This window comes from Hypanus sabinus, chromosome 3 (genome assembly GCF_030144855.1).
Source record: "Hypanus sabinus isolate sHypSab1 chromosome 3, sHypSab1.hap1, whole genome shotgun sequence".
NCBI lineage: Eukaryota > Metazoa > Chordata > Chondrichthyes > Myliobatiformes > Dasyatidae > Hypanus > Hypanus sabinus.
Genome location: NC_082708.1, coordinates 171,676,881 through 171,701,457, shown reverse-complemented (window position 1 = coordinate 171,701,457; position 24,577 = coordinate 171,676,881). Strand labels below are relative to the sequence as shown.

The window sequence follows — 24,577 nt, the reverse complement described above, 5'->3', positions numbered from 1 at the left end:
ACTATCGTGGACCGGTTCACAAGATGGCCAGGGGCGGTCCCGCTCACCGACACCACCTCCCAATCTTGCGCCCGGGCACTGATCACCACCTGGATATCTCGCTTTGGTGTACCGGCCCACATTACCTCCAACAGAGGCGCCCAGTTCACCTCCAGCCTGTGGTCAGCTATGGCCAGCCTGTTGGGAACACAGCTACACCACACAACTGCCTACTACCCACAGTCGAATGGACTAGTGGAGCGATTCCACCGTCACCTGAAGTCGGCTCTCATGGGCCGCCTGAGAGGACCTAACTGAGTGGACGAGTTTCCCTGGATCCTGCTCGGAATCTGCACGGCGCCCAAAGAGGATCTGCACACCTCGTCGGCCGAGTTTGTGTACGGCGCACCCCTGGTCGTCCCAGGGGAGTTCATACCAGCTCCAAGGGGGCAAGAGGAAGAACCCGCAGCAGTCCTAGACAGACTACGCGAGAGGCTCGGTAACCTGGCCCCCATACCCACTTCACAGCACGGGCAGAACCCGACCTGCGTACCCAAAGACCTGCAAAACTGTAAGTTTGTTTTTGTATGACGGGGCGGATATTGGGCACCGCTACAGCGGCCCTACGAGGGGCCGTTTACGGTGATCAGAAACAACGGGTCCACATTCGTGCTGGACATTGGGGGGAAAGAGGAGGTTTTCACGGTGGACCGAATCAAACCGGCCCAATGAGGACGTGGCGCAACCGGTCAAGATTCCGGCACCATGGCGCAGAGGCAGACCTCCCAAGCAGAGTCCAACCCAGACTGAGGACATTGGGGGGTGTATCGCTGGTTCTGGGGGTGGGGGGGAGTTATATGGTGACTCACTTTCCAGCGCACTCGAACCGGCTCACAAAGTGGCACGCGCCGGCATTGAGGCCGGTCCCAAAAAGGGTGCCAGGCCTTCTTCACCAGCAAGGGGAAAAGCCTGCGCACGGGACGGGACTGTGAATATGTGCCCCCTACAGCATTCCCGCCCGGGGAGGGCGGGGAGGGAGGTTTTAAAGTGAGGCCGCGAAGTTCAAATAAATCTTTTTTGCAACTGCAGCTCATTGACTCCGTGTCGCTATTTCAGCGCTGCATGTAGCACACCGCTACATTAGTTTATTTAATAATATACTCAGGTGCCACATCGGGATTTGTCCCAAGTCTCCCAATCAAACATCCAAGCCTCTTAACACTAGTGCTATAAGCATAATATGAATATATTGCAAAGAATGAGGGTAAAGGGTTCCTCTGCCAGAATACCAGCACACAACATGTACAGTGCAACTGGAACATGGAAAACAAAATACAGGCCAGTACAGCACATAAACACAGACATACGAACAGTACAACACAGTACAGGCGCTTCGGCCCACAATGTTGTGCCAACTTATACAAACCTACTGCACAATCAACTGCACCTTCCTATTAAACAGCCTATATCCCTCCATCTTTCTTAAATCCATATGCCTATCTAAGAGTCTCTTAAATACCCCTGTTGTATCTGCCTCTACCACCAACCCTGGCAGTGCACTCCAAGCACTCACCACTCTCTATGTGAAAATCCTACCTCGGACATCTCCCCTCAACTTTCCTCCACTCACCTTAAAAGGATGTTCTTTGATAAAGGCCATTGTCACACTGAGAAAGAGGCACTGTCCACTCTACCTATGCCTCTTATAATCTTATACACCTCTATCGTCACCTCTCAATCTCCTTTGCTTCAAAGAAAAATGCCCGAGCTTGCACAGCCTTTCCTCATAAGAGATGTTCTCGAAAGGAGGCAGAATCCTGGTATATCCCCTCTGCTTCCACATCCTTCCAATAATGAGGTGACCGAAACGAGACACAATATTGTAAGCATGGTCTAACCAGCGTTTCGTCGAGCTGAAGCACTACTTTGCAGCTCCTGAACACAGTCCCGTGACTAATGATGGTCAGCACACCATGCATTTTCTTAACAACCCTATCAACTTGCACAGCAACTTTAAGGGATCCAAGTTCCCTCTGTTCCTCCACACTGATAAGAATCCTGCCATTGACCTTCACGTTCAATCTTCCAAATGTATCACTTCATACTTCTCTGGACTGAACTATGTACGGTCCATCTATCACTTCTCCGCTCAGCTCTACATCCTGTCTGGTCCCATTATAACCCACAATAACCTTCCACGCTATCCACACCTAAAACAACCTTTCAGCCATCTGCAGATTTACTGACCCACCCTTCCATTTCCTCATCTAAGTCATTTATAATAATCACAAAGAACAGGGGTCCTAGAACAGATCTCTGCGGAACAGCACTGGTCACTGACCTCCGGGCAGAATATGCTCCACCTACAACCACCTTCTGCCTTCTGTGGGCAAGCCAATTCTGAATCCACACAGTCAGGCCTCCACGGATCCCATGCCACATTAGCTTCCGGATGAGCCTACCATGGAGAAAGTGATCAAAAGTCTTACTAAATTCCATATAAATAACATCCACCACGGCCCACAATGGTCTGCCTACACATCCATTACCCGCCATTCCTTGGGCATTTATGTGCCTATCTAAGAGCCTCTTAATCACCGTCATATTTTCCTCCAGCAGAATCCCTGGCAGAGCATTCCAAGCAACTACCACACTATGTGAAAATAACTTGCCCCAACTCTGCTTTGAACCCCCCCCCCCCCCCCCGCCTTCACCAAAAATGCATGCCCTCTAAGTACTAGACATTTCGACCCTGGGCAATAGACACTAGCTGTCTACTCTAACTACGCCTCTCAGGTCAGGTCTTCAGCCTCTATCACACCAGAGAAAACAACCCAAGTTTCCAATCTCTCCCGTTAGTACATGCCCTGTACCAGACAGCGTCCTGGTAAACCTCTTTCTGCATCCTCTTTGAAGCCTCCACATCCTTCTTATAAGGAAGTAACCAGGATTGAACACAATACCGCAGATGTGACCTAACTAGAGTTTTATAAAGCTGCAACATTACGCTCTGACTCTTAAACGCAGTACCTTGACTAATAAAGGTGAGTAAGCCATAGACTGTCTTTACCACACTGCCGACCTGTGCAGCCACTTTCTTATCGCTGTGGACTTGGACTCCTAGATCCCTCAGCATTGAACACCTAGGCCCCTCTACAATTGCCAGGAATCCTGTCATTAAATGTGTCCAGTCCTCTGCAAGGATACTGAGTGATAACTCACAGATAGAGCTAGCGTCCATAGGTTAGAAGGGAACGTTAACCACCTGTAAACTTTCGCAGTAGCTCTGTGCATGTTTCTGCCACCGTCTCGTCATCGCATCGCTCCATGATGATGGCTTCTTCCCCACAGATCCAGCCACTTAACACATGCCCATATCGCTCGGGAGGGTACAGCACGTCGAAGCTGCAGATCTTCTTGTACCACAGGTCCTGCGGGTACACCGGGCTCTCGTTCTCTGCGTCGTCCTCCCACACAAACTGGATGCTGTTGCACTCGGGGCTCCAGAAGGGCTCTTCGAACTCCAAGAAGATCTTGTCCGTGGTGCTGATCCCCAGCATCTGAATTGCCGAGACCTTCTCCTCTGGGAGGTGAGGGTGGAACATGGTCTCGTGGTATTTCTTCAGCACGCCGAGTGACATGGTGACGATCACATGGTCAGCCAGGATGAACTCTCCATCCTCACACTCCACCCACACCTGGTAGCCCTCCTCCTCCTCTTCCTCCTGGCCATCAAGGTTGTGGTTGAGGAAGGTGCTGTTGATACAGTGGATCTCCTTCTTGAACGAGCCATTCCAGTAAATGCGCTTCACTGGCTTGGTCAGCTGGATGACCGACTTGGGGATATCCTGTGCCAGAATCTCCACTATGTTAATGAAGCCACTTGGAATGACATGGTGGGCGCCGGGAATTTCCGTCCACTCACCAAACTCACTCAGGGACACTTCGTCCATGCTGTGACAACTGCTCTCACAGCTTTCAACCTGCCAAGCAGAAGGAGAAAAGATTAAACAGGGCAGCATCCCTGACACTTCCAGAGCAGTCAGCACAGTGCCAGGCCGCAACAATTCAAATCATCGTCAGTGATAGCACATCCGCATCACATGAACTCCCGTTATTGACCTGACCTTCCTCCATTAGTTCAAACTCCTCAAGTGCCTGTTCTGTGTCAATACTTAGCATTTCCCAATAGCTTTACAGCAAGACATGGGAGGCTATGAACAGTAGGGAGGTTAATAGATTTCTGTGGAGACCAGAAGACTATAAAACATGGGAGTAGACTAGGCCATTCCATCACGACTGATTATTATCATTCTCCACCCCATTCTCCTGCCTCCTCCCCATAACCTTTGACACCCTCACTAATCAAGAACCTATCAAACTCCATTTTAAATAAGCCCAATCCTCCACAGCTGTCTATGGCACATTCTAGGCTTCAACCACCTTGTGTCAAAAAGAAACACTTGCTCCCCATATCCTTTAATTATCCCCTATCATTTGATACCTTCTACTCAAGGAAGTAACTGACTACTTACCCCCATCTGTAAGTGCCTCTATGACTCCCAGTCAGGTCATAAGAACATAAGAAATAGGAGTAGGCCATCTGGCCCATCGAACCTGTTCCCATTCAATAAGATCATGGCAGATCTGGCCATAAACTCAGCTCCATCTACCTCTAATTCCCCTACTATGTAATATATTTAAGGTCCTCTTTTAACCTCCAGAGGAAACAATCTCAGCTTATCTAACCACTCCCTGCAGCTAATACTCTCTAAAGTAGCATCCTGGTGCACCTTTTTCAAAGCCTCCACACCCTTCCTGAAATGGATTGACAGGAACTGCACACAATTCTCCCAATGCAGCCTGGCCAAAGATTTATATAGCTGCACTTTGACTTCCCAACTCATGCACTCAATGCCAACTGATGAAGACAAGCATAATAAATCTTTACCACTCTGTTGCAATAAAAGTTTATTGCCTAATCTAGGAAATGAATTGGTGGTCAATGCACTCTACTTTGTTTAATTATGCATAATATGTAGATTCAATTCTTACTTCCCTAAGTTATTGTGTGTTATGTGTCAACTGTGCTTTCCACCCCGGTTTGCAGAAACTTTGTCTCATTTGGCAGCATATAGTTAAATGACACTAAACTTGACCTGGCATGATGCTTTGGGCTGAGACTCTTCATCAGAGACTGAAAAGGAAGGGGGATGAAGCCAGAATACGAAGGTGGGGTGGGGGGGGGGGGGGGAGGAGGAAAACAAGTTGGCAGATGATAGGTGAGACCAGGTGAGAAGGAAGGTGGGTGGCTGGGAGGGAGGAAGGATGATGTGAGAAGCTGGGAGGTGACAGGCCCAGAAGGACTGAAGAAGAAGAAAAGGACAGTGGACCTTGGAAGAAGGGAGGAGGAGGGAATTGACGGGCAGTTGAGAAGAAGATGAGGTGTATGAGAGGAACCAGAATGGAGAACGGAAAAAGAGGGAAAGAAGGAGGGAAGGTAAATTACCAAATGATGGAGAAATTGATGTTCATGCCATCAGTTTGGTGGCTACACAGGTGGAATATGACATGTTGCTCCTCCAACCCAAGTCTGACCTCATCATGGTGGAAGTTACAAAGTATGGTGTGCTGCATACAGTGACTCGTAGGGAGGTAGGTAAGAAAAAGGGGAACCCCATCCTTGTTATAAGAGTGGGAAGAGAGGGTAAGATTGCCTAATCTGCTAATCTGTTGACCTTTGCCTTTAGTGCAGTTACTAACCAAGTGGGCAACATATTAGCCTAATTCAAAAGCCATCACTTTAAAAGCGGTGAATTGTAAAGCTTGAGCTATCGCAAATTATCATATCTTGGGGCTGCATCCATTTGACAGACGAGGTTAGTATGTGATTTAATAGATGTGTTTATAATAGTGCACAAGGAAACAGCCATGTCCAGTAATTGACGGGTCCAATAAAATTAGTCACCAAAGCAACAATGAATGGGAACCTAAGAGGCAAGAACAACAAGAAGTTCTTCAGCTTCTCTGCAAATCATAAGATCAAGTAATCTTCTTCCTCCACTCCATCTCCATATCCTTCAGGTTCCACGGTAACCAAAGGTGTTTGGACCTTTGCCTTGAGTATAAGTGTTTAGCCAATGGCTGAACATCACAATTCTCTGGGTTCACAACCCTTATACGTAAAAGATTTCGAAGGTAGAGCAGAAGATTAATTCCTTTAAATATAGCATATTACTACAAAAGTTGATGCAAAACCCTCAATGGTTACTTTATTAGGTGCATCTGCTTGTTAATGTAAATATCTAATCAGCCAATCATACGGCAGCAGCTCAATGCATAAAAAACATGCAAACATGGTCAAGAGGTTCACTTGTTTTTCAGACAAAACATCAGAATGGGGAAGAAATGTGGTCCAAGTGAATGACCATGGAATGATTGTTGGTACCAGATGGAGTGGTTTGAGTATCTCAGTATCTGCCGACCTCCTGGCATTTTCATATAGTAGTCTCTAGAATTCACAGAGAATGGTGCGAAAAGAAAACATCCAGTGAGCAGCAGCTCTGCGGCCAAAAACGCCTCGTTACTGAGCGAGGTCAGAGGAGAATGGCCAGACTGGTTCAAGCTGTCAGGAAGGCATCAGAAACCTTAAAAGCCACTCATTGCAACAGTGGTGTGCAGACGAGCACCTCGGAACGCTATAACACATTGAACCTTGAAGTGGATGGGCTACAGCGGCAAGAGACCACAAATATATACTTAGTGGCCACATTATTAGGTACAGGAGGTACCTAATAATAGGTATTTCATTAGGTAATAAAGTGTCCACTGAACATAAGTCAATACTGAAGTGCAGAATGATCAAGCAAAGCAAGAATTGAATGGGCACTTTTGGGTCAGCATTATAGCCTACTGCATGGGTTTATCAATCCTTGAACCCTCTTTAAACAGGCTGCTGGTTTGAATGGGTGACTGCTGGGTCCTTTTTCATAGCCCAGTGTTAAAAGGAAGTTAATTCCGGGTTTATTTCTAACTGAACTAAAAATTAATATAATGTTTGTGTAGAATATTCCCCAGAGATTTGAAATAGAGATTGCACACTAATGGTCTGTAATGCGTGACTTGAGTTTATGACATGGGATAGGATGAAATGTATTTCCTTTTGTGCTGTTTATCTTAATGCTGGAATCGACTTAAAAATAATTTTCACATCTTTTTCTGCGGATTCTATATGTAGTGTTGACATCATTCAGGAAAAAAGTCAATTTTTTTTTACAGCTATCCTTCAAAGTGCAACTAAAGTAATTTTTCAATAAAGACTCTTTTCAATCCTTATGCACGAGCCAATATTAACTTCCTTTTGAGGTGAAGTGGACTGAATGCTTTTTTAGCCTGCCTTTTCCTCGAATGTAAATAACGTTCAACTTGACATGTCCAAAACGATGAAGGATAGGAAAGTCGCAAGTGTTTTCACCAATGGGAGGCTCAGCAACTACAGATTACACATAACTGACAAACAGCTGTAAAGTGCCATGATTTGGGAAGCAGCTCTGGAAAACAGTGCTGGAAATAGATTGGTTGCTGACTTTCAAGGCTGAATTGAATATGAACATGGGATTTAGGAGCAGCATGACCCCTTGTGCCTGCTCCACTAATCAATAACATCACAATTCCTAATCAAAGTTCACAATAAATGTATTATCAAAGTACGTATATGTCCTGAGATTCATTTTCTTGCAGGTATTCACAATAGAATAAAGAAATACTATTCTGCCCTGGCTCAAGAGTTCCCCTCTTTTCTTAAGTTAGACAGATAGATAACTCCAGTCCCAGCGTGGCTGTAGTCGAAGGTTTTATTATTCACCAACGCGTCACAGTCCACAAGGAGCCGGTGTAAAAAGTCAGTACTCCTCGGTGTTCTAATATTGATTGAAATTCCTTCGGACTCTAACAAGTGCTTCTACCGAACAAATGAATGTACAAGCGAATATATAATGGCCGACCTGACGACAAAGGCTAATTGCTTAACAACATGATGATGAGTAATCAGCAATAGCTGTGAATTTACAATGAAGCAGTGAGTAATTAGAAATAAATCAGGAAAGGCATAACAAATACAATAGTGTAGTGCCTCATTTCCTAGCGTATCCGAACCGACTCACAATTAGATAGCCTACGGGGGTTTGCGAGCACAGAGCTTTGGAGCCTCTTCGCCATGGGGGGCCGGTTGACAGAGGCTTAAAAGTGAGGCTGAAGTTTTCGAATAAAGTTTTTCCTTCGACTGCAGTACCGACTCCGTGTCGTAATTTTAGCGCTGCTTGTAGCACACCGCTACAATTGGTGACCCCGACGGTCCAAACGATTTTTGGACCAGAAATGACCGACGCCGCCTCTGTTCATGCGGTTTCGTTGAAACTGCCGGGTTTCTGGACACAGCGCCCGGACCTATGGTTCCAACAAGCCGAAGCCCAATTCCACGTTCGCCGGATCACCTCAGAAGACACCCGCTACTACTACGTGGTGGGCTCCCTCGACCAGGACACAGCTGCCCAGGTCGCGGAGTTCGTACAGTCGCCCCCGGCAGACGGCAAGTACACGGAATTCAAAGCCCTGCTCCTCAGGACTTTCGGACTCTCACGGCGCGAGCGAGCTGCCCGTTTACTGCACCTGGATGGCTTGGGCGACAGACCTCCATCGGCTTTAATGAATGAGATGTTGTCTCTGGCCGAGGGACACACAGGCCTCATGTTTGAGCAGGCATTCCTGGAGCAGCTGCCCGAGGACATACGCCTGCTGCTGTCCGACGCGGATTTCAGTGACCCCCGGAAGGTGGCAGCCCGGGCGGACTTGCTGTGGAACGCCAAAAAGGTGAGCGGGGCGTCCATCGCACAGATCTCCCAGCCACGCTCCCGGCAGCAAACCAGTCCAGGCCCGGCCGCAGAGCCCACTAACCCCCGGCCCAATGAACACTGGTGCTTCTACCACCAGCGGTGGGGCGCAGAAGCCCGCCGTTGTCGCCCGCCCTGCAAGTTCCCGGGAAACGCCAGGGCCAGCCGCCGCTGATGGCTACGGCGGCTGGCCATCGGGATAGCCTCCTGTATGTGTGGGATAGAAGGTCGGGACGCCGGTTTTTGGTCGATACTGGGGCTGAGATCAGCGTTTTACCTCCGACGAGTTACGACACCCGCAGCAGGGCACCGGGTCCCCCCCTGAGGGCCGTGAATGGCAGCACAGTAAGGACCTATGGCACCCGTCAGGTGCAGCTACAGTTCGGCTCCAGCCAGTTCACGTGGGACTTCACACTGGCCGCCGTAGCCCAACCGCTTCTGGGTGCGGATTTTTTGCGAGCTCACAGCCTGCTGGTTGACCTGCCCAGGAAGAGACTGGTACACGCCGAGACCTTTCAGACGTTCTCCCTGGGCGCGGCCCAGTTGCCAGCCCCTCACCTCGGCTCCATCACGCTGTCCGACAACGATTTCACCAGGGTCCTGGCGGAGTTCCCATCGGTTCTGGCACCGCAGTTCACAGCAGCCATGCCCAGGCGTACAGCACCACATCCCGACACAGGGAACACCCCTCCATGCCCGTGCTCGGCGGCTTCCCCCGGACAAGCTCCGACTGGCGAAGGAGGAGTTCCAGAGAATGGAGGAATTGGGGATCATCCGGCGGTCCGACAGCCCCTGGGCTTCCCCCCTGCACATGGTGCCCAAAGCGACGGGGGGCTGGAGACCGTGCGGCGACTACCGCAGGCTGAACGAGGCTACCACACCGGACCGCTACCCTGTGCCGCACATTCAGGACTTTGCGGCAAACCTGCACGGCGCCCGGATCTTCTCCAAGGTCGACCTTGTCCGAGGGTACCATCAAATCCCGATGCATCCTGACGACGTCCCCAAAACGGCTCTCATCACCCCGTTTGGCCTCTTCGAGTTCCTCCGCATGCCGTTCGGCCTGAAGAATGCCGCACAGACGTTCCAGCGGTTAATGGACGCGGTGGGACGGGACCTGGACTTCGCGTTCATCTATTTGGATGACATCCTCATAGCCAGCGGCAGTCGTCAGGAGCATCTGTCCCACCTCCGTCAACTCTGCGCCCGACTGAGTGAGTACGGTCTTACAATCAACCCTGCCAAATGCCAGTTCGGACTTGATACCATTGACTTCCTGGGCCACAGGATTACTAAAGACGGGGCAACCCCTCTGCCCGCTAAGGTAGATGCGGTCCGCCACTTCCCCCGACCCACCACGATCAAAGGCCTTCAGGAATTCGTAGGTATGGTCAATTTCTACCGCCGCTTCCTCCCTTCAGCTGCCCGGATCATGCGCCCCCTGTTCGCCCTGATGTCGGGTCCGAGCAAGGACATTACCTGGGACGAGGAGTCCGCCGCCGCTTTCGTTCAAACGAAGGAAGCTTTGGCTGACGCCGCAATGCTAGTACATCCCAGAATGGACACCCCTACCGCCCTCACAGTGGACGCATCAAACACGGCAGTCGGTGGGGTGCTGGAGCAGCTCGTCGCAGGTCGCTGGCAACCCCTGGCGTTTTTCAGCAAACACCTGCGGCCACCCGAGCTCAAGTACAGTGCTTTTGACCGGGAACTGTTGGCGCTCTACCTGGCAATCCGGCATTTCAGGTACTTCCTAGAAGGTCGGCCCTTCACCGCGTTCACGGACCACAAACCGCTTACCTTTGCGTTTACGAAAGCATCCGACCCCTGGTCATCCCGCCAGCAACGCCACCTGTCCTACATCTCTGAATACACAACGGATGTCCGGCACGTCTCGGGTAAGGACAATGTCGTGGCGGATGCGCTCTCTCGCCCTACCGTTCATGCCCTTTCCCAAGGGGTAGACTTTGAGGCACTGGCAGAGGCACAGCAGGTAGATGAGGAGATTCCGAGTTACAGGACTGCAGTCTCTGGTTTGCAGCTCCAGGACTTCCCTGTGGGCCCAGGTGAGAGGACCCTACTCTGTGACGTCGCCACCGGCCGGCCCCGTCCGGTCGTCCCCGCAGCCTGGCGGCGACGTGTTTTCGACTCCATTCATAACTTGGCGCATCCCTCCATCCGGACAACTGTCCGGCTGGTTTCCAGCAGGTTCGTTTGGCACGGTCTCCGCAAACAGGTCAGTGAATGGGCCAGAACGTGCATGCACTGCCAGACGGCCAAGGTTCAGCGGCACACCAAAGCCCCACCGCAGCAGTTCCATCCCGCCCACCGGCGTTTCGACCACATTCATGTGGATATCGTGGGCCCCCTGCCAGTGTCGCGCGGAGCGCGTTACCTCCTGACTATCGTGGACCGGTTCACAAGATGGCCAGAGGCGGTCCCGCTCACCGACACCACCTCCGAATCTTGCGCCCGAGCCCTGCTCGCCACCTGGATATCCCGCTTTGGTGTACCAGCCCACATTACCTCCGACAGAGGCGCCCAGTTCACCTCCAGCCTGTGGTCAGCTATGGCCAGCCTTTTGGGGACTCAGCTGCACCACACCACTGCCTACCACCCACAGTCGAACGGGCTAGTGGAGCGTTTCCACCGTCACCTGAAGTCGGCCCTCATGGCCCGCCTGCGAGGAGCCAACTGGGCGGACGAGCTTCCCTGGGTCCTTCTCGGCATCCGCACAGCGCCCAAGGACGACCTGCACGCCTCGTCGGCCGAGTTGGTATACGGCGCGCCCCTGGCCGTCCCCGGGGAGTTCCTACCAGCCCCGAGGGGGCGAGAGGAAGAACCCGCTGCAGTCCTGGGCAGACTTCGCGAGAAGCTCGGTAACCTGGCCCCCATACCCACTTCACAGCATGGGCGGCACCCGACCTGCGTACCCAAAGACCTACGGAACTGTAAGTTTGTGTTTGTGCGAAGGGGCGGGCATCGGCCACCGCTGCAGCGGCCATACGAGGGGCCGTTTACGGTGCTCCGGAACAACGGGTCCACGTTCGTGCTGGACGTTGGGGGGAAGGAGGAGGTTTTCACGGTGGACCGCCTCAAGCCGGCCCATGTGGACCTGGCGCAACCGGCCGAGTTTCCGGCGCCTCGGCGCAGAGGCCGACCTCCCAAGCAGGTTCTGGCCCAGGCTGTGGACATTGGGGGGTGTATCGCCGGTTCTGGGGGGGGGTTATGTAGCGCCTCATTTCCTAGCGTATCCGAACCGACTCACAATTAGATAGCCTACGGGGGTTTGCGAGCACAGAGCTTTGGAGCCTCTTCGCCATGGGGGGCCGGTTGACAGAGGCTTAAAAGTGAGGCTGAAGTTTTCGAATAAAGTTTTTCCTTCGACTGCAGTACCGACTCCGTGTCGTAATTTTAGCGCTGCTTGTAGCACACCGCTACAATAGAATCAATTAAAAACTACACACAAAGACCAACAACAATCTCTGTGAAAAAGGAGACAAAGTGTGCAAATACAAAAAAATAGATTGATAGACAAACTGACAAACAGACAAATAGAAAGACTGATTGATGGATATATCGATACTAAGAACATGCAGAGTCCTTGAAAGGGACTCTGTAGGTTGTGGAATCAGTTCAGTGTTGAGGTGAGTGATGTTATCCTTGCTGATTCAGGAGCCCAATGGTTGAAGGGTATTAAACTGTTTCTGAACTTGGTGGTGTGGGACATAAGAATCCTATATATCCTCTCATTATGTTTCCACATTCCCACCTAACCCATATAACCTTTCACCTAAGTCGCTGCTGAGAAAGGGAAAAAATAACTTGCAAAGCCGACGGGAGAAGTGAGTTAATATCTCAGCTCTCCTTAAGCACCAAGACAAGAAGGGCCAAATAGTCTCCTCTATTGTATGAATCTGTTTTCTACTTCAAGCACCCCATCATACCTTCAAGAACTGCTGGAGTATCGCCAGCTTCAGCTTCTTGCTGATTCCCGAGTCATCGCGGTGTGCTTTGAGGCGCTTGAGCACCCCATTTCTTGTGAAAACGCCAACGCTGTTTTGGCTTTCTGCACCAACGGGCCTCCCCCGTTGGAAGAACTCCTGTGTCAGGTTGTAGACCTATCAGAGGAAACCAAGAAGCATTAAGAACCACACACACAACTTTCTCAATGGCTTGGTCCAAGTAAAAATCCTTAAGTAACTAGTCAAGTTTGCATTCGTTGCTCTACCGCTACACTATGGTGCAAACGTGTAGCGGTTACGGTATCTCTTCAGAGCACCAGTGATCTGAGTTCAGTCCCTGCACCTAAGTGTAAGGAGTTTGTATGTTCTCTCCATGATGTAGGAAGAAAGAGTGAGGAGGTCCTGAAGAGTGAGTATAGAGAACTTGGTAGGAAGTTAAAAAGCAGGACCTCGAGGGTGGTAATCTCAGGATTGCTACCTGTGCCACGTGCCAGAGAAGGTAAGAATATACCCTGGAGGATGAACACGTGGCTGGGGAACTGGTGTGGGGGCAGGGTTTCAGATTTCAGGATCATTGGGACCTCTTCTGGGGCAGGTGGGTCCTGTACAAGAGAGATGGGTTACACCTGAACCACAGGGGGACCAATATCTTTGCAGGGAGATTTATTAGTGCTGTTGGGGAGGGCTTAAACTAGATTTGCAGGGGGATGGGAACCAGAGTGCCAGAGCAGATAGTGGAGCGGGGGTGAAAATAAATGATGTTAAAAGTTCATGCAAAGTCACAAATAGAAGGGTTGTGCGCAGTGGTAATAATCTTCTGAGGAGTGTCTATTTCAATGCGAGGAGTATTGTGGGGAAGGCAGACAAGCTGAGGGCGTGGATTGACACTTGGAATTATGACACTATAGCCATTAGTGTAAATCAGCTACAGGAGGGGCAGGACTGGCAGCTCAATGTTCCAGGGTTCCGATGTTTCAGACGTGATAGAGGCAGAGGGATAAAGGGTGGGGGGGGGTTCCATTGCTACTCAGGGAAAATGTTACAGCAGTGCTCAGGCAGGACAGATTAGAGGGCTTGTCTACCGAGGTCATATGGGTGGAGCTGAGAACCAGGAAAGGTATGACCACATTAATGGGGTTGTATTATAGACCACCCAATAGTCAGCGAGAAGTGGAGGAGCAAATCTGCAGAGAGATAGCAGACAACTGCAGGAAACATAAAGTTGTGATTGTAGGGGATTTTAATTTTGCACATATTGATTGGGACTCCCATATTGTTAAAGGTCTAGACGGGTTAGAGTTTGTAAAATGTGTTCAGGAAAGTTTTCTAAATCAATATATAGATGTACCAACTAGGGAGGGTGCAATATTAGACCTCCTATTAGGAAATGAGTTAGGGCAGGTGACGGAAGTGTGTTAAGGGGAACACTTTGGTTCCAGTGATCATAACACCATTAGTTTCAACTTGATCACGGATAAAGGTAGATCTGGTCCTCAGGTTGAGGTTCTAAACTGGAAAAAGGCCAAATTTGAAGAATTGAGGAAGGATCTAAAAAGTGTAGATTGGGACAGGTTGTTCTCTGGCAAGGATGTGATTGAAAAGTGGGAGGCCTTCAAAAGAAAAATTTTGAGAGTACAGTGTTTGTATGTTCCTGTGAGGATTAAAGGCAAAGTGAATAGGAATAAGGAACCTTGGCTCTCAAGGGATATTGGAACTCTGATAAAGAAGAAGAGAGAGATGGATGACATGTACAGGAAACAGGGAGCAAATAAGGTGCTTGAGGAGTATAAAAAGTGCAAAAAAATACTTAAGAACGTAATCAGGAGGGCTAAAAGAAGACATGAGGTTGCTTTGGCAGTCAAGGTGAAGGATAATCCAAAGAACTTCTACAAGTATATGAAGAGCAAAAGGATAGTAAGGGATAAAATTGGTCCTTTTGAAGATCAGAGTGGTCAGCTACGTATGGAATCAAAAGAAATGGGGGGGACATCTTAAAAGGGTATTTTGCATCTGTATTTACTAAGGAAACTAGCATGGAGTCAATAGAAATAAGGCAAACTGGTAGTGAGGTCATGGAACCTATACAGATTGAAGAGGAGGAGGTGCTTGCTATCTTGAGGCAATTCAGAGTAGATAAATCCCCAGGACCTGACAGGGTATTCCCTTGGACCTTGAAGGAGACTAGAATTGAAATTGCAGGGGCCCTGGCAGATATACTTAAAATGTCGGTATCTATGGGTGAGGTGCCGGAGGATTGGCAGATAGCTCATGTTGTTCGATTGTTTAAAAAAGGCTCTAAAGGTAATCTGGGAAATTAATAGGCCGGTAAGTTTGACATGTGTAGTAGGTAAATTATTTGAAATAGTACTAAGAGATAGGATCTACAAGTATTTGGATAGACAGGGACTTATTAGGGAGAGTCAACATGGCTTTGTGCATGGTAGGTCATGTTTAACAAATCTATTAAAGTTTTTTGAGGAGGTTACCAGGAAAGTGCATGAAGGGAGGCAGTGGTTGTTGTCTACATGGACTTTCGGAAGGTCTTTGACAAGGTCCCGCATGGGAGGTTAGTTAGGAAGATTCAGTCACTAGGTATACATGGTGAGGTAGTAAACTGGATTAGACTGGCTCAATGGGAGAAGTCAGAGAGTGGTAGTGGAGGATTGCTTCTCTGAGTGGAGGTCTGTGACTAGTGGTGTGCCACAGGGATCAGTGTTGGATCCATTGTTATTTGTCATCTATATCAATGATCTGGAGATAATGTGGTAAATTGGATCAGCAAATTTGCTGATGATACAAAGATTGGAGGTGTAGTGAACAGTGAGAAAGGTTTTCAAAGCTTGCAGAGGGATTTGGATCAGCTGGAAAAATGGGCAGAAAAATGGCAGATAGAGTTTAATACAGACAAATGTGAGGTATTGCACTTTGGAAGGACAAACCAAAGTAGAACATACAAGATAAAGGGTAGGGCACTGAGAAGTGCAGAAGAACAGAGGGATGTGGAAATACAGATACAAAATTCCCTAAAAGTGGCGTCACAGGTAGATTGGGCCGTAAAGAGAGCTTTTGGTACATTGGCCTTTATAAATCAAAGTATTGAGTATAAGTGTTGGAATGTTATGGTGAGGTTGTATAAGGCATTGGTGAGGCCGAATTTGGAGTATTGTGTGCAGTTTTGTTCACTGAATTACAGGAAGGATATTAATAAGGTTGAAAGAGTGCAGAGAAGGTTTACAAGGATGTTGCCGGGACTTGAGAAACTGAGTTACAGAGAAAGGTTGAATAGGTTAGGACTTTATTTCCTGGAGCGTAGAAGAATGAGGGGAGATTTGATAGAGGTATATAAAATTATGATGGGTATAGATAGAGTGAATGCAAGCAGGCTTTTTCCACTGAGGATAGCGGAGAAAAAAACCAGAGGACATGGGTTAAGGGTGAAGGAGGAAAAGTTTAAAGGGAACATTGGCGGGGGGGGGGGCCTGTTCACACAGAGAGTGGTGGGAGTGTGGAATGAGCTGGCAGATGAAGTTGTAAATGCGCGCTCACTTTTAACATTTAAGAAAAACTGGGACAGGTATATGAGTGAGAGCTGCATGGAGGGATATGGTCCAGGTGCAGGTCAGTGGGACGAGGCAGAAAAATGATTCGGCACAGCCAAGAAGGGCCAAAAGGCCTGTTTCTGTGCTGTAATGTTCTATGGTTGTTTGGTTCAATGACTGAATGGGTTTCCTCCAGGTGCTTCAATTTCCTCGCTCATTCCAAAGTCATGGGGTTACGGTTAGTAAATTGTCGGTATGCTATGCTGGCACTGGAAGCTTGTTGACACATGTGGGCTACCTCTAGAACATCCTCCAACTGCATTGGTCGTTGATGCGAATGGTACATTTTACTCTATGTTTTGATGTACGTATGCCAAATAAAGCTAGTGCTTATCTTTATCTTAATCACCTACGACTTAGCGTGCCAGGCTCATGGAGAGTTGAAGGGTCAGCCACGGTTGTGTGGGTCAGGTGACACACTAAGGCCAGGTCAGATTTCTTTCCCTAGCAGACATTACTGAATCATATACATGAACCACTAGCTGGCCTCCAGGACAATGAGTCCCACGTACAGAAGAAGGCCATCAAAGCCAGGGCATTGTGGCTTGCATTGAGCAGTGCAAGGCAGGGAGTCAGCAGAAAGACTTGGGATTAGGAGAATGGACAGAGGCGTGGCTGATAGAATACAGTATAAGGAAGTGTATAGTCAAGCACTTTGGTAGGAGATGCCCTTTGGTAAAAATGTGAACTATTTTTTAAATGGGGAGCAAATTATTAAATCAGAGGTGCTAAGGGGCTTGTGAGTTTTCAAGCAGGCTTCCCTAAGTAATTAACTTTCAGTCGGAGGGAAGGAAGGCAATTGCAATGTGACCATTCATTTTCAGAGGACAATTAAATAGAAGGAAGGATGTAATGCTGAGGCTTTATAAGGCTTTGGTCAGACCGTACTTGGATGCTTTCATTCTCTCCACGTCCACCCTATCTAGGCCTTTCAATATTCAATGACATCCCCCTCATTCTTCTGAAGTGAAGTGTGGAGATGTGGTCTCACCTCGTTGTATACATCGCTGAATTCTTCAATGATATCCTTGGGTATTCTCTGACCACTGCTGGTGTAGTAGTGTGCAACCCCATTCTTGGAGTAGAGGCTGATACGGCCAGTACTGCGTTCCCCATCTGTAGTTTCTTCAAGAAGTCCGTGTTCTTCTGCTAGCTGATAAACCGGGTTCCCATGAGCACCGTGAATCCAAGTTGCTCCAAGATCAAATGTAGCACAGCCTGAAACCAGAATGCTTCACATCTTCAAATTTCAAAGTTTGTTATTAAAGTATGTACACAAAATCCATCAGAGATATTTATTTTAATTTAATTTTATTTTATTTAGAGGGAGAGTGCAGAACAAGCCTTTCTGGCCCATAGAGACACACGGCCCAACAATCGACCGATTTAACCCTCGCCTAATCTCAGGGCATTGTACAATGACCAACTGACCTCCTCATCAGCACGCCTTTGAACTGTGAGAGGAAACCGGAGCACCCAAGAGGACAACCACTCACATACTGGAGGGACGGACGAACTTGCTCACAGAGGACCACAGAAGTGAACTCCGAACTCCAGCCGTAAGAGTGTCGCACTAGCACCAGTTCAGGAGCGCTGCAATCGCAGGGCCCTTGGCATTGTCAAAGATCCCTCTCACCAGTTCCACAATCTCTTTGACCCACCATCAGGCAGGAGATACCTCAGCATTAGGATAGGCTGGGAAACAACTTCCTCCAGGCCCTGAAACTCAGGACTCATCACACATGAAGAACCAATCGTGTTCTGCTATTTCTCTTTTCAGCTTGTGTTATGAATGCACCTTCTGCTAAATGTCTGTCTTCTGGCATATATTTTAATGCATGTTAATTTACCTGTGGTAATATTACTTTACGTGTTGTGTGCAAGTTTATATACTGTGCACCTTGTGTCATTCCGTGGTATACATGGAGATGGTTGATTGCCAATCACCTTGAACTTGAACTGCATGCATTTACTACCTTGAGATTCATTTTCTTGTAGGCATTTATAGGAAAGTTCGTTACACGGAGAGTGGTGAGTGGGTGGAACGTCCTGCTGGGGTGCTGGTACATTAGGGGCATATGGAAACCACTCCTCCCCCCTCACCATTTTCATCATTGCTTCCTCTGATGAAGCAGGTAGAATGGACAGCCAGAGATTTTTCCCCAGGACAGCAATGGCTAATACTAGGAACTATAATTTCAAGGTGATTGGTGGAAAGTATACGGGGAGGATATCAGAGGTAAGTTCTTTAAACAGACAGCGGTGGGTGCATGGAGTGGTGGTGGAGGCAAATACATACAGGGCATTTAAGATACTCTTAAGCAGATGGATGAAACAAAAATGGAGGGTTATGCAGAAGAGCAGGGTTAGATTGATCCTCGAGTAGGTTAAAAGGTTAGCACAACATTGTGGACTGAAGGGTCTACACTGCACTGTAGTGCCAATTGTTCTACGGAAAAAAAAGAATACAATACAAATTATGAAAAACTATACATAGTTCATTATTTTTTTACATGCCGTAAGAATGAGGCCTAGAGGATTATGGGTTAAAGAAATGCAAATGAGACTAGCTTGGTTCGGCCTCTTGATTGACATGAACGATTTGGGCCCAAGTGCCTGTTCCCATGCTGTATGCCTTTAAGACTCGATATTCTGAGATACAATGAAAAGCTTTTGCTTTGCTCTGCAGCCAGGCAGATCATGCCATACATAATTTATATCGAATTAGTAAAAAAAATGCAGAACTTAGTGTTGCAGTTACAGAGAAAGTGCAGAGCAGGTAGTCAAATAAAGTGCAAAGATCACAATGAGGTAGATTTGTGAAATCAAGAGATTTAAGCGTTAAATTTTAGTGTATGAGTACCATTAATACTATATTCTGCCATCATATTTGACCAACCAAAATGGACCACCTCACACCTATCTGGGTTGAATGCCATCTGCCACTTCTCAGGCCAGTTTTGCATCCTGTCGATATCCTGCTGTAACCTCTGACAGCCCTCCACACTATCCACATCACCTCCAACTTTTTGTGTCATCAGCAAACTTACTAACCCATCCCTCCACTTTCTCATTCAGGTCATTTATAAAAATCACAAAGAGTAGGGGTCCCAGAACAGATCCCTGAGGCACACCACAGGTCACCAACCTCCATGCAGAATATGACCTGTCTGCAACCACTCTTTGCCCTCTGTAGGCAAGACAGTTCTGGATCCAGAAAACAAAGTCCCTTTGGATTGCATGCCTCCGTACTTTCTCAATAAGCCTTGAATGGGGTACCTTATCAAATGCCTTGCTGAAATCCCTATATACTATTTCTACTGCTCTACCTTCATTAATGTGTTTAGTCACATCCTCAAAAAATTCAATCAGGCTCATAAGGCATGACCTGCCCTTGACAAAGCCATGCTGACTATTCCTAATCATTTATGCTTCTCCAAATGTTCATAAATCCTGCCCCTCGGGATCTTTTCCATCAACTTACCAACCACTGAAGGAAGACTCACCGGTCTATGATTTCCTTGGCTATCTCTACTCCCTTTCTTGAATAAGGGAACAACATCCGCAACCCTCCAATCCTTTGGAACCTCTCCTATCCCCACTGATGATGCAAAGATCTTTGCCAGAAGCTCAGCAATCTCCTCCCTCACCTCCCACACCAGCCTGGGGTACATCTCATCCGGTCCCAGCGACTTATCCAACTTGATGCTTTCCAAAAGCTCCAGCACGTCCTCTTTCATTAATGACATTTGCATTTATGGCCAACAGTCCAAGGATGTGCTGAGGGCAGCCCGCAAGCGTTGCCAAGCTTCCGGCACCAACACAGCACGCCCGCAACTTACTAACTCTAACCTGTACATCTTTCTTACACAGCACTTGTAGGAAACCAATGCAGTCATGGGGAGAACATACAAACTTCTTACAGATGGTGGTGAGAAATTGAACCCAGACCGCTGGTACTGTAAAGCATTACGACAGCCACTATGCTACTGTAGCACCCAACCCTGAACCACTGCCCTTGAGCCTAGTAGCACTTGCTCTCCTCGTGATGACGTAAGTTTCATCCAAGCTCTCCCACATTCCAAAGACGTATCAATTGGCCCTATAGGTGTAATTGAACGGAATGAGCTCATTGGTACCATGCTGTATCTCTAAATTAAATATATATTTGGGACATAGCAACATTGAGCCACAACATACTCACACCACATTTGCTGATCTGGTAATCTCAGAAAGCTCTCAAATCACACTCCTTTGGAATGTAATCCCAACAAATGTAAGATAATGCATTTTGAGAACCTAGAGTACCATTTCCTTCTTTAAATCCCTTCCCTTACTCTCCTTCTTTAGGGCATTGACTACAGCCTACCTCTTTGACACGCTTTTAAACGCCTGTCCCAATATATGGCTCAGTGTCCGACTGGGTTTGGTAATGCTCTTGTGAAGCACCTTTGGCATTTACTAATGAAAGGCACCAGGCTGTTGTGAACGGTAGCTCGCTGTGGACCTTCCAGGTCCTGAGATCCGGTTTTCCGGGACATCCAGCTGAAAGAAGAAACAGACTCACCGAGTTTAACACTTTGGACTCTGCCTCCGATTCGCTCTGATGCTTCTAGAATAGTGATATCAGTGAACCCATTCACCAGAAGTCGTTTGACAGCAGACAGGCCAGCGAGACCAGCACCAATTACTACTATTCGAGGTTGTCGCTTTCCCTGTGAGCCACGATTGAGAGGATCATCTGCACTGTCTGAAGATATTTCACAACTTTGCATACCGTCCAAGCTCTTCTTCTAAGGAAACTGAGGAGGAGAACAAGAGAGGTCAGGATTAAACGCATGGCAAGAAGAGGCAGTGTGGATGATCCTCTACTGCCATAGAGAGGACTAAAATTGAAAACCCAGTATACTGTGGAGCCCAATCACAGAAAAGAGAAAATCTGCAGATGCTGGAAATCCGAACAATACACAAAATGCTGGAAGAACTGGTGAAGAGTCTAGGGCCGGGGGCATCGACTGTTTGCTCTTTTTCATAGATGCTGCCTGGTCACCTGAGTTCCTCCAGCAATTTGTGTGTTGCATATACCGCGAGGCTTTCTAAGGCGTTGGCCAGACCACAGCTGGAATATTGTGAACATTCCTGGCCCCCATATTACAGAATGAGAATCAAATGTAGATTTATTATCGATCTATATTTATTATTTATTACTGTTGTGAAATCTGTTGTTTTGCTGCAGCAGTAAGAAGCAGTACAAAATAAAACTGATATTGAAGAAAAAGTGTGTCGCCCCCCCCTCAGTGACCCGACCCCACTCTGACCCTCCCCTTCACCGAATCTCCCCCTCACTGACCCTCCCCACCGCACAGACCCACCCCTCTGACCTTCTTCCCTCACCAACCCTCTCCCCACTAACTTACCCTCCCCACTCATTGACCCTTTCCCCTTCTGACCCCCCCTCACCGACCCACTCCCTCTGGCCCTCCTCCATCACTCTCCCTCTTCCTACAATAATTTCCTATACCCGGTGCTCTGCCGTTCGGTGTTAAAAGTTCAGCCTTGTGCTGGTTGTGAGGGGACCGGTTCCAACGTGCTCCGAGAACCGGGGCATTAGCCGAAGCGTCTCCTGACTACCGTGGATCCCGCACTCATTGCACTGTGCTCTCGCTGGTTCTAAAACGCAACGTTGTTTGAGATCCGTCCTAGAAAACACACCAATAATTTAACACCGGATCTCTGAGAATGCATTGTGGCTCATAAACTCTCAGAACAATGGCCCGAAAATTCCCCCACGCTGAAGGAAGCGCCGAGGAATGAGTTTCAATCTGGTCAGAGTGACAAATCTTGGCTCGACCCCATCCCATACATCCACATCCTCGTTGTCATTTCGCAACCAGTGTCCTCCCCAACCCCCGCACCTTTGTTCAAACAACACACCTTATTTATAACATTTTTTTCTCTCAAAGTGACAGGCCGGCAGATACATGGAGCGGGGGTTGAAATTCGGCAGTCCCCAACGATTATTGGCGAGACGGCATAGTTGAGAGAGGGAGAGCGTCTCCTTTACTCAAAAACCGATTACACACGATGCAGCCCGGGACAGCGCAAATATCCATCTGGCGTTGGAAAGTTGGTACTTATAGAGCCGCCTCTCAATATGTAAACAACACGGCCGGGTCTGACACAGACTGTATCACATTTCACTGTGAACCCTGCACACCTCGAGCGATTAAGAGTCACGACCCACGCATTCGCATTCCTCAGTCTCACTCATAACCACAGGCAACTTTTTTTTTAAACAACTGGAACCCAAAGATCCACTTGGATAGCCAACGCCGGCGAAGATTCTCTGGGCCGAATAGCCGGCTCGAGCCCCGTGAAGAGATGGCAAACTTTCGCCCAGATGCTGACACCGGAGTTTATGTCCCTCTTTGCAACAAAACTTTGGAAAACACCACCCCAACGCCGCTTAACACCCCCCTCCCCCACGTCCCGCACTTCCTCCAACAGGTGCACAATAACCCACCACAAGAAAACGTCATCTTTCTAAACAGCTCGAACACTTCCAAAATACGAAGACAATATAAACATCGCTACCGGTCTGAGAAGCTCATTGTGTCTGTGGGGGGAGGGAAGGGGTAGGTGGGAGTGTAAGATCGCCAATACAGGGGGATCTTGTTTTCATGTAAGTTCGCTTTTCTAGCAGGATATCGAACAAATCCAGTGCGGGATGCTGCTTTCTACAAGCCCTGATATGTGGACAAGACAAATAAACTTCAAACTGGGCCAAAGGTCGTCCGTGAAAATCCCGTCAACATACGTGTATGACGGTCCATTATAAACAAAAAGCAAACATCCTAGTTCCTCCCTTAAAGCCCCAGTATGAGACACCGAGACAGTCCCTGGGAATTTAACGGTCTATTGCCACGTACGGAAGGGGGACAAAGAAACATTCCGTGGTAATGTGCAACAAAAGCACTTGGCTTATTCGGAAAGAACACAGCACATCGCTAGACACAATACATAAGTAACATTACGCCCAAATAAGAGGCTGCAATGACACACTGAAACCGATTTTCTAAAAGTCTGCCCACAGCCCGAGAAAATTAAATACATCAACAGCCAGATCTGCTTCCGTGAAAGAGATCTTTTTAAAAATTGCCGATCCACCATTGCAAGCGGTCAGACAGAAAGGGGAAAATGAGCGCTGCTACCTCGCTCGTTCGTCCTCGGCAAACACTGAGCCTGCGGCCGTGGTCTCCGCTCCCCGGGCGCTCCGCTCCCTCGCTCCCTCCGTCTGTTTGTTGCGATCTGGAGGAACCCAGAAGGAACCAGTCAATCCGCCAGTCTCGGCGCACGCGCAGCTCGTCGCCATTGTATCACTTTTCACCGGGGGAGGGGAATTTTCTGCGCCGGCAGGGAACATCTCGGCCGTTTTTGTTTCGTCCACCTTGTCGTGGATCTGGGGGCCCAGACTGGAGCCTAGCTTGCAGGTGCCAGGAGGTGTGTGACACTAGTCACTCGCCCGTGGGGACACGCATCAAACTTCAGCAGACAGCACTAGATACAATCGACCTTCATCCGCCTGCCTCTTTGTCTCGCTAACACTGGTCTCTTGCCCCAGTTTTAAAACGCGATCTACATCGGCAGTCGTACCTGCAACTGCCATGCTTCTAATTTCCAGATTCCATCCCTTCGCTAATCACCTTTGAGAGCACTTTTGGTCGTTTTGCTGAAGAAAATAATCTATGAAGGGTCTTGGACCTGAACTGCTAGCTCTTCACACAAAATGGTAGAGGAACTCAGCAAGTCAGGCAGCATCTATGGAGGGGAATAAACAAAGGGCCGCGACTCTTCACGATTGATGATGCATTTACAGCATCTGAACAGTGTTGTGTTTATGTAAACTGTGTATCTCTGCACAGATACAGCCTGAACTAATGAGTCTTTTAAAAATATATACAGTACAATACTTACTCATATATACAGTAAATACAATTGGTACACATCTCTATGTTCACAGTACAATGACTAGATACATTATCTTGCAATGTATCAACATCACTTATGTTTATTAACCAATCCACCCATGAAACTTTTGGGATAACTTCCTATTTCAATATATTAAATGCTGCAAAAAAAACAATCG

General features: G+C 48.1%; 1 protein-coding gene across 2 annotated transcripts in view; it reads right to left on the bottom strand.

The window, feature by feature from the left end:
- The window catches only part of smox (spermine oxidase), a 39,009-nt gene extending 15,227 nt beyond the window's left edge, over positions 1-23,782 (bottom strand). Inside the window, exons 1-6 of one of the 2 annotated variants that reach the window (XR_009511385.1) lie at positions 23,643-23,782; positions 20,999-21,233; positions 17,423-17,649; positions 12,815-12,988; positions 3,245-3,962; positions 2,321-2,437 (exon numbers count right to left, since the gene is read on the bottom strand). Coding sequence is in view for 1 of the 2 variants with exons in the window: in XM_059965689.1 (XP_059821672.1) it covers positions 3,245-3,962; positions 12,815-12,988; positions 17,423-17,649; positions 20,999-21,206 (1,327 nt within the window). In the remaining variant the exon portion in view is untranslated. The remainder of the gene's footprint in view (positions 1-2,320; positions 2,438-3,244; positions 3,963-12,814; positions 12,989-17,422; positions 17,650-20,998; positions 21,234-23,642) is intronic. The other variant, XM_059965689.1, reaches the window with a different exon arrangement.
- Positions 23,783-24,577: the final 795 nt, after the last annotated feature.